The following is a 12,618-nucleotide window of genomic DNA, read 5'->3' as shown; positions in this document are numbered from 1 at the left end:
TTTTCCATGTCATTAACACTCTTATATCATTATATCAAATAACTGTTTAATACTGTATTGTGTTATGTTTAAATATTTTGTTAAACATATTCATTATTACAATTCTCTGCTATTATAAACAATGAAAAATATAAACTCTCTAAAAGATAAATCTTAACCTTTTTTCCCCTCTCTTCCTCTACTGCTTTATTTTGCATTACATGACTATTTCCTACATAAAATGGCCACATCTTAACAGGGTGTTAGCTCTGTAAAGGGTTTTTCTTTCATTAATTCACCAAATACTCAACAAGAAGCTTGTTTTGATAGGCTATATTGCTTTAACAAATAGACCCAAAAGTGTAACCATCTAAAAGTAATTATTTCTCACTCACATAATAGTACTACACAGGTGTTTCTGGTCACAGTTAGCTCTCCTCCATGCAGCTTCAGGAAATCTAATTTCAGGCTTAGAAACTGTACTTATCATTTCCACTCACATTCCATTGGAAAGAACTTCACCATATGTCTACCCTCACTACCGGGGATGCTGAGAAATCTTTAGGTGTATTTCAAGGAAGAAGGGGAGATTTCATATTTTTCGGACACCCAGACATCTCCAACTTAGTACTATAAAGAAACCTGAGGAAATATTTTTCTGTGGGTAGTTCAATATTCTGGAATTAACTCCCTAATTTACAAGAAAAATCTTAAGTAGCTTTATTTTTTCAAAAAATTAAGCAATAAATATACTTTTGCAAAAGAAAAATTAAAGCAGGCTACAGTGTCACAATGCCTTAAAATTTTTTTATAGACCCACAAAATTTAGAGTAGGCTCTTCCTTCCAGGATCACCTGTAGGAGATATTCCACTAAAGTCTTTATATTACCTTGTGCTTCATAGTATGTCTGCTGCACCACTATTTCCTGGTATTCTTTATCCTCCCCTGATGTGGTTATTGAGGTCATTATATTCATATGGTCCTGCCTTCAACATAATCTTCTATTTTCCTATGGCAGTGTTCTACTGATCTGACTTTTCCAGTGACAAGATAAAATTTTATGTTTTCACATAGCCCTGTGTCTTCCTTAACCAGACTTCTTTTTAGTCATTCACAGAACCCATAGCTTTTATAGAAGGGACTTTTTAAAATCATTTCCTTCCTGATATTTTCAGTGATTATAGTTATTTTAAAGGAGATATAAAAGATGTCAGGGCAGAAATTAATTCCTTCCTCTTAAGGCTTTTCTTCTCTGATTATAGATCCACTACCCTGGCTAAGAAAAATCTCTGCTGAGGCTGGTTGAAGTATGAACTCTAATGGAAAAATATTACATTTCTTAAAGCTCAGTTACTACTCTACACAGCAAGGAAAGTCAACTACACTAATTAATTACAGGAAAATCACATCAATGACAGTTTTCACTTGTCCTTCCAGTAATAGGTCTGAGAATTCAAGTGTATTCAGAAATTTCTAACTCCCTCTGTTCAGTTCAGTTCAGTAGCTCAGTCGTGTCTGACTCTTTGCGACCCCATGGACTGCAGCACGCCAGGCCTCCCTATCCATCACCAACACCCAGAGTTTACTCAAACTCATGTCCATTGAGTTGGTGATGCCATTCAACCATCTCATTCTCTGTTGTCCCCTTCTCCTCCTTCCTTCAATCTTTCCCAGCATCAGTCTTTTCAAATGAGTCAGATCTTTGCATCAGGTGGCCAAAGTATTGGAGTTTCAACTTCAACATCAATCCTTCCAATGAATATTCAGGACTGATCTCCTTTAGGATAGACTGGTTGGATCTCCTTGCAATCCAAGAGACTCTCAAGAGTCTTCTCCAACACCACAGTTCAAAAGCATCAATTCTTTAGTGCTCAGCTTTCTTTATAGTCCAACTCTCACATCCATACATGACTATGGGAAAAACCATAGCTTTGACTAGACAGAACTTTGCTGATAAAGTAATGTCTCTGCTTTTTAGTATACTGTCTAGTTTGGTCATAACTTTTCTTCCAAGGAGTAAGTCTTTTTATTTCATGGCTTGCAGTCACCATCTGCAGTGATTTTGGAGCCCCCAAAAATGAAGTCTCTCACTGTTTCCTCATCTATTTCCCATGAAGTGATGGGACCAGATGCCATGATCTTAGTTTTCTGAATGTTGAGCTTTAAGCCAACTTTTTCACTCTCCTCTTTCACTTTCATCAAGAAACTCTTTAGTTCTTCTTTGCTTTCTGCCATAAGGGTGGTATCATCTGCATATCTGAGGTTATTGATATTTCTCCCAGCAATCTTGATTCCAGCTTGTACTTCATCCAGCCCAGTGTTTCTCATGATGTATTCTGCATAAAGGTTAAATAAGCAGAGTGACAATATACAGCCTTGACATACTCCTTTCCCAATGTGGAACCAGTCTGTTGTTCCATGTCCAGTTCTAACCATTGCTTCCTGACCTGTATACAGATTTCTCAAGAGGCAGGACAGGTGGTCTGGTATCCCCATCTCTTTAAGAATTTTCCACAGTTTGTTATGGTCCACATAGTCAAAGGTTTTGGCATAGTCAATAAAGCAGAAATAGATGTTTTTCTGGAACTCTCTTGTGTTTTTGATGATCCAGCGGATGTTGGCAATTTGATCTCTGGTTCCTCTGCCTTTTCTAAATCCAGCTTGAACATCTGGAAGTTCACAGTTCACGTACTGTTGAAGCCTGCCTTGAAAACTCCCTCTGTAGTTTATCATTAATATCCCATCATCAATATTAATGTAATTAACAACATCATCATAACAAGTATGTACTGGGCAGAAAATCAAATTATCTAATAAACATATTTCACACAAACCCTATGACAAGTGAAACAGTGTCATTAGCTATTCCTTTAAATAGCAATGCGTGTGTACATTCCCCTTTACCTTCAATTTTTCTAAGTGAGCAAAGAGAGGGAAGCCATCAGAGCTTAAATATGGGATTAACTCAGTAGGTGTTCAATGAGAGCAATACCACCTCCTAGGAAGCAACTTGAAAATTTATGAAAGAATTTTTAAATTATTTTTAATAAAAAATAATTTTGGAATAGTTTTAGATTTACAGGGAATTTGTGATGATAATACAAAGAATACTGAGGTATCTCATGCCCAGTTTCCTCCTGTTATTAACATTTGTAATTAGTAAGGTACATTTGTCACAAAGAAGCAATACTGCTAAATTATTAACTAAAACCCACACTTTATTCAGATTTCTTTGTTTTTTACCTACTGCTCCTTTTATTTTCCAGGATCCCACCCAAGACACCACAGTCCATCTAGTCATCATGTCTCCTTAATTTCCTATTGGCTTGGCTACGAGGGTTCTCAGATTTTCTTTGTTTTTGATGATCTTGAAAAACTTTGATGACAATTTTATGGAGTACTAATCAAAGAATTTTGTAAACTCTCTCTCAATTTAGATTCCTCTGATGTCTTTCTCATAATTATGGGGTTTGGGGAGGAAGACACAGAGGTAAATTGCCATTCTCATCACATGGTATTGGTAGTACATATTATCAGTATAACTTAGCTGATACTGACTTTGACTAGCTGGCTGAAGCAATGTTTGTCAGATTTCTCCAATTAATCTAAGTAACATTTCCCCCTTTCATATTACACTGTTCGAAAGTCACTATGCATAGCCCACACCTAATGAGTTGAGGAGTGGGGAGTTGAGGAAGAAGCATCTACATAAATTATTTGGAATTCTTCTGCAAAGAAGAGTTGTCGCTTCTCTCCCATTTATTTATTCAATCATTAATTTACATTAATGTGGACTCATGAATATTTTATGTTGAATTATAATGCCATACTACTTCATTCTGTTGCTCAAATTTCTCCAGCTTTGGTGATTTGGAGCTCTTTCTGTGGGCTCCCATGCCCCGTCGACATATCTCCTTCAGTGTGTGCACATGTGTGGGTTTGGCTTTTTGTTTTATTTGGTTTTGCAACCAAATAAACTTTTTACTTTTTTGGCACTACAAGATGCTTCAGGGTAATCACAGGTACTTACTTCCCAATTCCCAGAACCAGTTATTTCTTGGAATCCTGCTTCCTTATTGGAGAATGGTATTAGAAACCAAGATTTGGGCATAAGATGTGCTCACTGCTACAGGGGTGTTGGTTCTCTGGGGCAATTTCAGCTGATGATGCAAAGAAATATAGGTGTGTATGCTGTAAATATAGCTACAAATGTTCTCTATATGTAACTATTTGTATCTATACTAAGATAAATATGAGTTATTACTGATGTCTCCAACAGTAGCCCTTAACACATAGAATAGGGCCTCCTGCTCTTGTTTATCTCTAACCTTCCACTCCAACAGTGAGAAAGGTAACTCCCATCATCTGCCAACATGTACTTAACTATCAAATTTCAGTATACATGTATGCATGTGTTAGTTGCTCAGTCATGTCCTACTCTTTGCAATCCCATGGACTGTAGCCCTCCAGGCTCCTCTGTTCATGGAATTCTCCAGGCAAGAGTACTGGAGTGGGTTGCCATTCCATTCTCCAGGGGATCTTCCCGACCCAGGGATCAAACCTGGGTCTCCCACATTGCAGGCAGATTCTTTACCGTCTGAGTCACCAGGGAAGCCCATATATGTACAGTGGTTTCAGAATTGTTAAACTGTACCTCCGTGGGAAGCAATGTTTATCAACTATAGCATAATGCTCATGTGAAGTTCTTTTTGCCTTTAGTCTTAACAAACTTGTGGAAGCACTTTTTGATGGTCATAATGTTTGTAGGGGTGGCTCTGACATTTATGAGGGAGGACTCAGGAATGCTAAATGTCCTGGAATGTGATACACAGTTCTGCACAAAATATTGCATACATGACTTAAACATCCCACTGGCCATTTGTGCAAATAAAACCTGTTTATTATTATTTTTACACTATTTTAATTTTCATTAAACATTTCAAGAAAGTAAGTATCATGTAAAGCAAGGGCAAATCACATTTCTTTTGTTCAGAATGTTACCAAGTAAACATTTATCATTTGGGAAAATGTCACTGATGGTAACACTGCGTGTGGTGCCAAAGCTGCCAAAGCAACTTCTCAGCACCTGTTGTTGTCACATTTGTGTAATTCTATGTGTGTACGCAAACATGCTTATTTATCCTTTATTTTAAATGTCAAATACAAGGAAAAACTGTCTAAAGATTCAACTGAATATATTTTGTCTCACTTGGAGTTCCTGGTTCCACTGAAATGAGGTAGATGCTAAGTTTTTAATTGTTGTACTTCTCCTAGAAACTGGAGGAAAAGTAAAAGGAAATAAAATCCCTTAAATACATTTCAGTGAAAATAGGAGAGAGCAAAAATCTGAAAATTTCAAAATTGGGCATGAGTGCTGCCCTAAGGCCCCTAAGAAGTTGGCATAGGAGTTTGTAACACATGTCCTAGGGAGGAACAGAGGATTCAGCAGTAGGAGATCTCGGAAATCTCCACAAAATGTTGTACTCCAAGAGAAGGCCCTGTGTGTAGGGGAAACTATGTTGAGCAAGACTGAAACTGGATACGACACACGAAGGGGAGAGGCAAAAAGAGAATGCTCAGAAAGTGCTGGTGGACTGAGGCTCTGAAGGTACAGATTTCACGAAGTTCGCACACACTAATCCTTCTAAGATTGCAGCATCTTGGAAGGTGATTACTTTGTTTCCTGGAGATGGAATCTTTTAAAGAATGTGTGCAAGCCCAGGGGTCCTTAACAAGACTGGGTTTAAGAACCCAGCAAGAGGAGATATGACTACACAAAGGCAGTGATTTTAAGTTGTGCTCCTGAGCAATGAAGCTTAGAAAGCTACCTTGGCCTCTTCTACCAGAAAAAGATGTGCCCTGGAGAAGGGATGAAAGTATTCTGGTTAATGGAGAGTATTAAGTGCCACTATAGATTAATAACTTTGCATTATGGTATAAACCTTAGACTTGTGAGTAATTTTGGTTAATTTATCACCAAGAAACTGATCACCTTGAGGAAATGAATAAAGTCAAATTTTCTTATCAGCAAGACTAAGTCTCCCGGCCTGGACTGTAGTCTGTTTAGCCTGGCAGTTCTTCAGCTGAGTTCGTTGTGGCCAACCAGCCCATTACCACTGTCTCATCGCACTTTCATTTAATTCCAGCATAGAATATGATTCTTTTTTTCATAAAACCAAGGACAGAAATTTGGAATTTCTACTGACTCAAGTCGAAATAAGTTGAAATAAGAATTGCTTTCAGAAATAATGGATTTAATTTTTAAAACTCAAATGTTTTTCAAGCAGAAGATAAAAGAAAATTCCTCCAATGTTAATTTGTTTTCAGTGCTGACAAACAGCTGAAAGTGTCAAGAATAAAAATGAGCCAACAATGTTTACATTTGCAAATGAAAGTACCCAGAGAAATAAGCAATGTGTTATCATGTCATCAGTATTCCATCTATAATCTGATAGAAGGAATTATGAAACTCACATTTTATTTTGCTTAAAAGAAGGGAACTAGACTGATCTTCCACACAACATCAATTTTAAATGCACTGATTTTTCTTCTAGTGTATAAAATATTTTCAAGCTCTGCTTTTTAAAAAATTGCTTAAATACAAAAGAGCTAACACAAACTGCTACAACTGACCAAATGTTTTCTACAGTGTTACTATGGTATCTTCCAACCCAATAAAAACAAGTTTCAAGTTAGGATTCTGAGAGTAGTGGGAAGTGTAAATTGAATCTGTGGATGTGAAGGATTTTAAATTAAAGAACTTTAACAGAATAATTATTTAATATATAGATTTTGTAACAGATAAAGAGAAAATATTTTAACAATTACTTGATATCTCTTTCCTTTCGGGGGGGAAAAAAGTCAATTTCTCCTTACAAACGAAGTATTACCTTACAATTAGGTAATTATAGCAAAGGAAACAATTTGATATTCTACTTCTCAGTGAATCCCACATGTCCTTTCACTTTTTCAAAAGTCACACAGCTAATGCATACTGAAGGAAGCACCTTTATGATGTTTGGCGTGACACCCCTGAAAAATCCCCTCTTTCCTTCTTTGTTATATATATCTTGAATGAGCTGAATCATAGAGGTTGTTCCTTTTTCTTCCAGTGCTATAAAGGAAAAAATCAATGTAATACAATACTTAATCTAAAGACAGTTCAGTGGTTAAAATGAGAATTTATAGAGGTTGAAATTACTTCAGAGTATGCCTCTCTCCCTACCTGTAGAATTGTCCTGTGCAGTCCAAACTGTAGTCTCTAGACACATGAAGCTACACATTTTAATTAATTAAAATTAGGCAAAACCAGAAAATCAGTTTGTCAGTTGCACTAACAACATTTCAAGTGCTTGATAACCCTGTGTCATTAATGGCTACCATACTGGATAGCACAAATAAAAAACAACTCCATCACTGCAGAAAGCCCTCTTGGACAGCACTTGAAATTCTTTCACAAAGGACCTCAAAGGAGCATCTGGAATTGTGTATGACATACATAGTTTGATAGAGGGATACACAGATCTTCACCTGAACTGCAATATAAATTAAAAAAAAAAGTCTCACTAAAAAGAGGAGAAAAAGCATTTAAAAGAAGGTAACTTACCACATGACCCCTCGAATAGTTAACTCGGGATGACAATCAGATTATGTGGGGTTTCTTTTTCTTATCAAAAAGTGACACGTGTGTGTTTTCTTATAGTCTAAATTCCTAATATTTCACTTGAGAGAAACAAAAGCAATACCCTCTACCTAATATCTCTTGCTAAACGTACTAGAACACAGAATAACTGCATTCAGTTCCACAAGTGCATTAAGTTCCTGATGCAGACTATGATAAGAGCAGAACTAGGGGGAAATACGTGCATATTGAGCAAACGCTGACTCAATTTGAAGAAAGAAAAATCTTTTCTACTGTTCTGCATGGAACTGCCTAATTTGAAACTCCGTGGAAATCATCAATAATTGAAGGAAATGTGAAGAGTTCCAAATAGAACTTTGGAGAAGAAATAAAATCTAAAATTCACAAGACTCTGCAATAAAACAACAAATCCAAGATTCATGCTTTAAATTTCAGAGAATTAGCTTTTGATTTATGTATTAATTTTACCATTTTTGTTTTTGAAATCATTAATTTCTACTCATTTAAAACAATTTATTTTTAACAGTCTTAAGTTAGTTCTTACTACTGTTTTCATTAAAATTATTTTAAATAACTTTTAAAACTTATGATTATTTCACTTATATAAAACTCACCTTGAGCCTGCATACGAGTTCTAATAAGGTTCAGAGGGAAGCTGGCCATCTGACCACAAGCATTAGACAGTGTACTACATCCCAGCAAAATCGCTATTCCAGGGTCTAGAGAGCCTCTTGCATGGTGTTCTAGCCAATGATTCTTCAAATGCTAGCAGAAAAAAGAGTAGTAAATATCCTTTAACTACTATGCAAGTCTAAGCACAGCACAGCAAGTCTAAGTAGAACAAAGTTCATTGCTCACTCAGTTTCGATAAACATTTTTGAGTTAGCTTCTTGATTCAAGAATTATAAAGAGCATTTTCATCGATGTCATCTCATTTAATCCCTACAGAAATTTGTTAATATTGTCACCTCATTTTATAAATTTTATAAATGAAGAAAGTAATTCAGAGACTAATGAATTATCAGGTCAGAAAGGTGAAAAATGATAAGTCAAGCTTGGTCACTTGATTTTGGAACTGTTCTTTCCAAAATCTTCACAAGAGATTGTTCCTACTCTTCCTTGTACAGAGGAGGCACCTCTGGTGTCCTATTGGGCATCGAGTGCACAGATGTTTTCCAATAATGATTCATACACTCTCAGTGTGAGTTCTCTGTTTGCTCTCTGTTCATGCTTTATTTTGTTTTGCTTGATTGTTTTGGTCTGTGAGGATATTCAAAGACCCAGGCAAAATCTAGAGATTCTCAGAGGGATTAACAGGACACTGCAGAGAAGATTGAATAACGCAGTCTAAATTAACAAACCCATATTTTCTCAAATTTTAAGACTGATTCATCTTTCTAGATTTGCTTTTCTGTGAGTAAAAATGGCCAGAAAAATTATATACAAATAACTGGTTGAAAATATCACTAGGTGCTTTTAGAACTACTCATTAATTAAAGGATACAACTCCACCATTATATACTGGGACAATTATTATCAAATATATAATTTGACACTTTTGAAAAAATAAGTTTCAAAATGTCCTTACTCAGTGTGCATTTATTAGAGTTATGCAATAATAAAGAGAGAAATGTGTAATGGCACTTTGTTACAACAGCAAAAAATATTTAACTGTAAAAATAAAAGAATGGAGGGAGCCCAATATAAACAGGGGCAAATAATTTATTTTAATACGATCATAGAAAAGAAAATAAATGTATGGTATAATACTGAATAAATTCTATGAAAATGTAACTGTATATCTTTCAGTGCTAAATGAAATTGGCTATCTTTCACATAATGGTGGTACCACTTACCAGAAATACCACTAGGCTTGTACCTAGAGAGATATTTTTCTTGTACTGAGAAAGAATTTTAAGTTAATCTAGTCACATACTCTCAATGTCCCTATAACCAAGGACATTGTTGGTTGGTATATATTGTTAAATATATGATATATATTGTTATTTGCTGCTGCTGCTGCTAAGTCGCTTCAGTCGTATCCAACTCTGTGCAACCCCAGAGACGGAAGCCCACCAGGCTCCCCCGTCCTTGGGATTCTCCAGGCAAGAACACTGGAGTGGGTTGCTATTTCCTTCTCCAATGCATGAAAGTGAAAAGTGAAAGGGAAGTCACTCAGTCGTGTCCAATTCTTAGCGACCCCACGGACTACAGCCTACCAGGCTCCTCCATCCACGGGATTTTCCAGGCAAGAGTGCTGGAGTGGGGTGCCATTGCCTTCTCCATACATGGTATATATTGTTAAAGTGATCTACCTGAAGCAGATGAATAGCCATAAAGTGAAATGACTGGCTGAAGTAAGGGGAGCAAGCTACACTTCACTGGAAGGCTATTTACACTAGAGCTCTTGCCTCTCCCCCTACACCCCCCAATTACTACTCTACTCAATTCTCATTTTCACAACTGTATAATAGTATTTCAATTTTCTTAGTTTTAACTGATATTACATCAGATGTTTCTAGGGAGCTAAAAAACCTGAATTCCAGGCCTCTTCCAAGAACAATGATATTAGAATATCCTAGGATATAGCCCAAGAATCTTATTTTTTAAATAACCACAAGCAGATGATTCTGATATGCATATAGAGTTGAAAACAACTATTTTATCAGCACTGAGGTCCTTAATTATTTTTTCAGACCCACCCCTCTTAACTATGACCTCATAACTATTCTGTAGCTTTTATGTTACTTATCAGTTCAGTTTAGTTCAGTAGCTCAGTCGTGTCCAACTCTTTGCCACCTCATGAACTGCAGCATGCCAGGTCTCCCTGTCCATCACCAACTCCCGGAGTTCACTCAAACTCATGTCCATCGAGTCAGTGATGCCATCCAGCCATCTCTGTCATCCCCTTCTCCTCCTGCCCCCAATCCCTCCCAGCATCAGGGTCTTTTCCACTGAGTCAACTCTTCGCATGAGGTGCCAAAGTATTGGAGTTTCAGCTTCAGCATCAGTCCTTCCAAAGAACACCCAGGACTGACCTCCTTCAGGATGGACTGGTTGGATCTCCTTGCAGTCCAAGGGACTCTCAAGAGTCTTCTCCAACACCACAGTTCAAAAGCATAATTTCTTCGGTGCTCAGTTTTCTTCACAGTCCAACTTTCACATCCATACATAACCGCTGGAAAAACCATAGCCTTGACTAGACGGACCTTTGTTGGCAAGGTAATATCTCTGCTTACCAATATGCTATCTAGGTTGTTCATAACTTTCCTTCCAAGGAGTAAGCGTCTTTTAATTTCATGGCTACAATCACCATCTGCAGTGATTTTGGAGCCCAGAAAAATAAAGTCTGACACTGTTTCCACTGTTTCCCCATCTATTTGCCATGAAGTGATGGGAACAGATGCCATGATCTTCGTTTTCTGAATGTTGAGCTTTAAGCCAACTTTTTCACTCTCCTCTTTCACTCTCATCAAGAGGCTTTTTAGTTCCTCTTCACTTTCTGCCATAAGGGTGGTGTCATCTGCATATCTGAGGTTATCGATATTTCTTCCGGCAATCTTGATACCAGTTTGTGCTTCTGCCAGCCCAGCGTTTCTCATGATATGCTCTGCATGTAAGTTAAATAAGCAGGGTGACAATATACAGCCTTGACGTACTCCTTTTCCTATTTGGAACCAGTCTGTTGTTCCATGTCCAGTTCTAACTGTTGCTTCCTGACCTGCATATAGGTTTCTCAAGAGGCAGATCTGGTGGTCTGGTATTCCCATCTCTTTCAGAGTTTTCCACAGTTTATTGTGATCCGCACAGTCAAAGGCTTTGGCATAGTCAATAAAGCAGAAATAGATGTTTTTTTGGAACTCTCTTGCTTTTTCAATGATCTAGCAGATGTTGGCAATTTGATCTCTGGTTCCTCCACCTTTTCTAAAACCAGCTTGAACATCTGGAAGTTCACGGTTCACGTACTGCTGAAGCCTGGCTTGGAGAATTTTGAGCATTACTTTACTAGCATGTGATATGAGTGCAAATGTGTGGTAGTTTGAGCATTCTTTGGCATTGCCTTTCTTTGGCATTGGAATGAAAACTGACCTTTTCCTCCTGTGGCCACTGCTGAGTTTTCCAAATTTGCTGGCATATTGAGTGCAGCACTTTCACAGCATCATCTTTCAGGATTTGAAAGAGCTCAACTGGAATTCCATCACCTCCACTAGCTTTGTTCGTAGTGATGCTTTCACTTGACTGCACATTCCAGGATGTCTGGCTCTCGATGAGTGATCACACCATCGTGATTATCTGGGTCGTGAAGCTCTTTTTTGTATAGTTCTATATATTCTTGCCACTTTTTGTTAATATCTTCTGCTTCTGTTAGGTCCATACCATTTCTGTCCTTTATCGAGCCCATCTTTGCATCAAATGTTCCCTTGGTATCTCTAATTTTCTTGAAGAGATCTCTAGTTTTTCCCATTCTGTTGTTCCCATTCTGCTGTGTGGACACAGGAGGGCCAAGAGGAGCTACTCCACGTTCAAGGTCAAGAGGGGCGGCCATGAGGAGATACCCCAGGTCCAAGGTAAGGAGCAGCGGCTGCGCTTTGCTGGAGCAGCCGTGAAGAGATACTCCACGTCCAAGGTAGGAGAAACCCAAGTAAGACAATAGGTATTGCGAGAGGGCATCAGAGAGCAGACATACTGAAACCATAATCACAGAAAACTAGCCAATCTGATCACACGGACCACAGCCTTGTCTAACTCAATGAAACTAAGCCATGTTGTGTGGGGGCCACCCAAGACGGGAGGGTCATGGTGGAGAGGTCTGACAGAATGTCGTCCACTGGAGAAGGGAATGGCAAACCACTTCAGTATTCTTGCCTTGAGAACCCCATGAACAGTATGAAAAGGCAAAAAGGTAGGACACTGAAAGAGAAACTCCCCAGGTCGGTAGGTGCCCAATATGCTACTGGAGATCAGTAGAGAAATAACTCCAGAAAGAATGAAGGGA

At 37.8% G+C, this 12,618-nt stretch overlaps 1 protein-coding gene across 2 annotated transcripts in view; it reads right to left on the bottom strand.

Moving 5' to 3' along the window:
- Positions 1-6,912: 6,912 nt before the first annotated feature.
- Positions 6,913-12,618, bottom strand: part of LOC102272827 (mitochondrial adenyl nucleotide antiporter SLC25A24) — a 92,564-nt gene continuing 86,858 nt past the window's right edge. For both annotated transcript variants that reach the window (XM_070364101.1, XM_070364096.1), the window contains 2 exons: positions 8,237-8,387; positions 6,913-7,094 (listed from right to left, as the gene is read on the bottom strand). In XM_070364101.1, coding sequence (XP_070220202.1) covers positions 6,913-7,094; positions 8,237-8,387 — 333 coding nt within the window. The remainder of the gene's footprint in view (positions 7,095-8,236; positions 8,388-12,618) is intronic.

The sequence above is a fragment of the Bos mutus genome, chromosome 3 (assembly GCF_027580195.1).
Source record: "Bos mutus isolate GX-2022 chromosome 3, NWIPB_WYAK_1.1, whole genome shotgun sequence".
Lineage (NCBI taxonomy): Eukaryota > Metazoa > Chordata > Mammalia > Artiodactyla > Bovidae > Bos > Bos mutus.
Note: the sequence above shows the minus strand (reverse complement) of the source record. Positions and strands in the feature narration are given on the sequence as shown.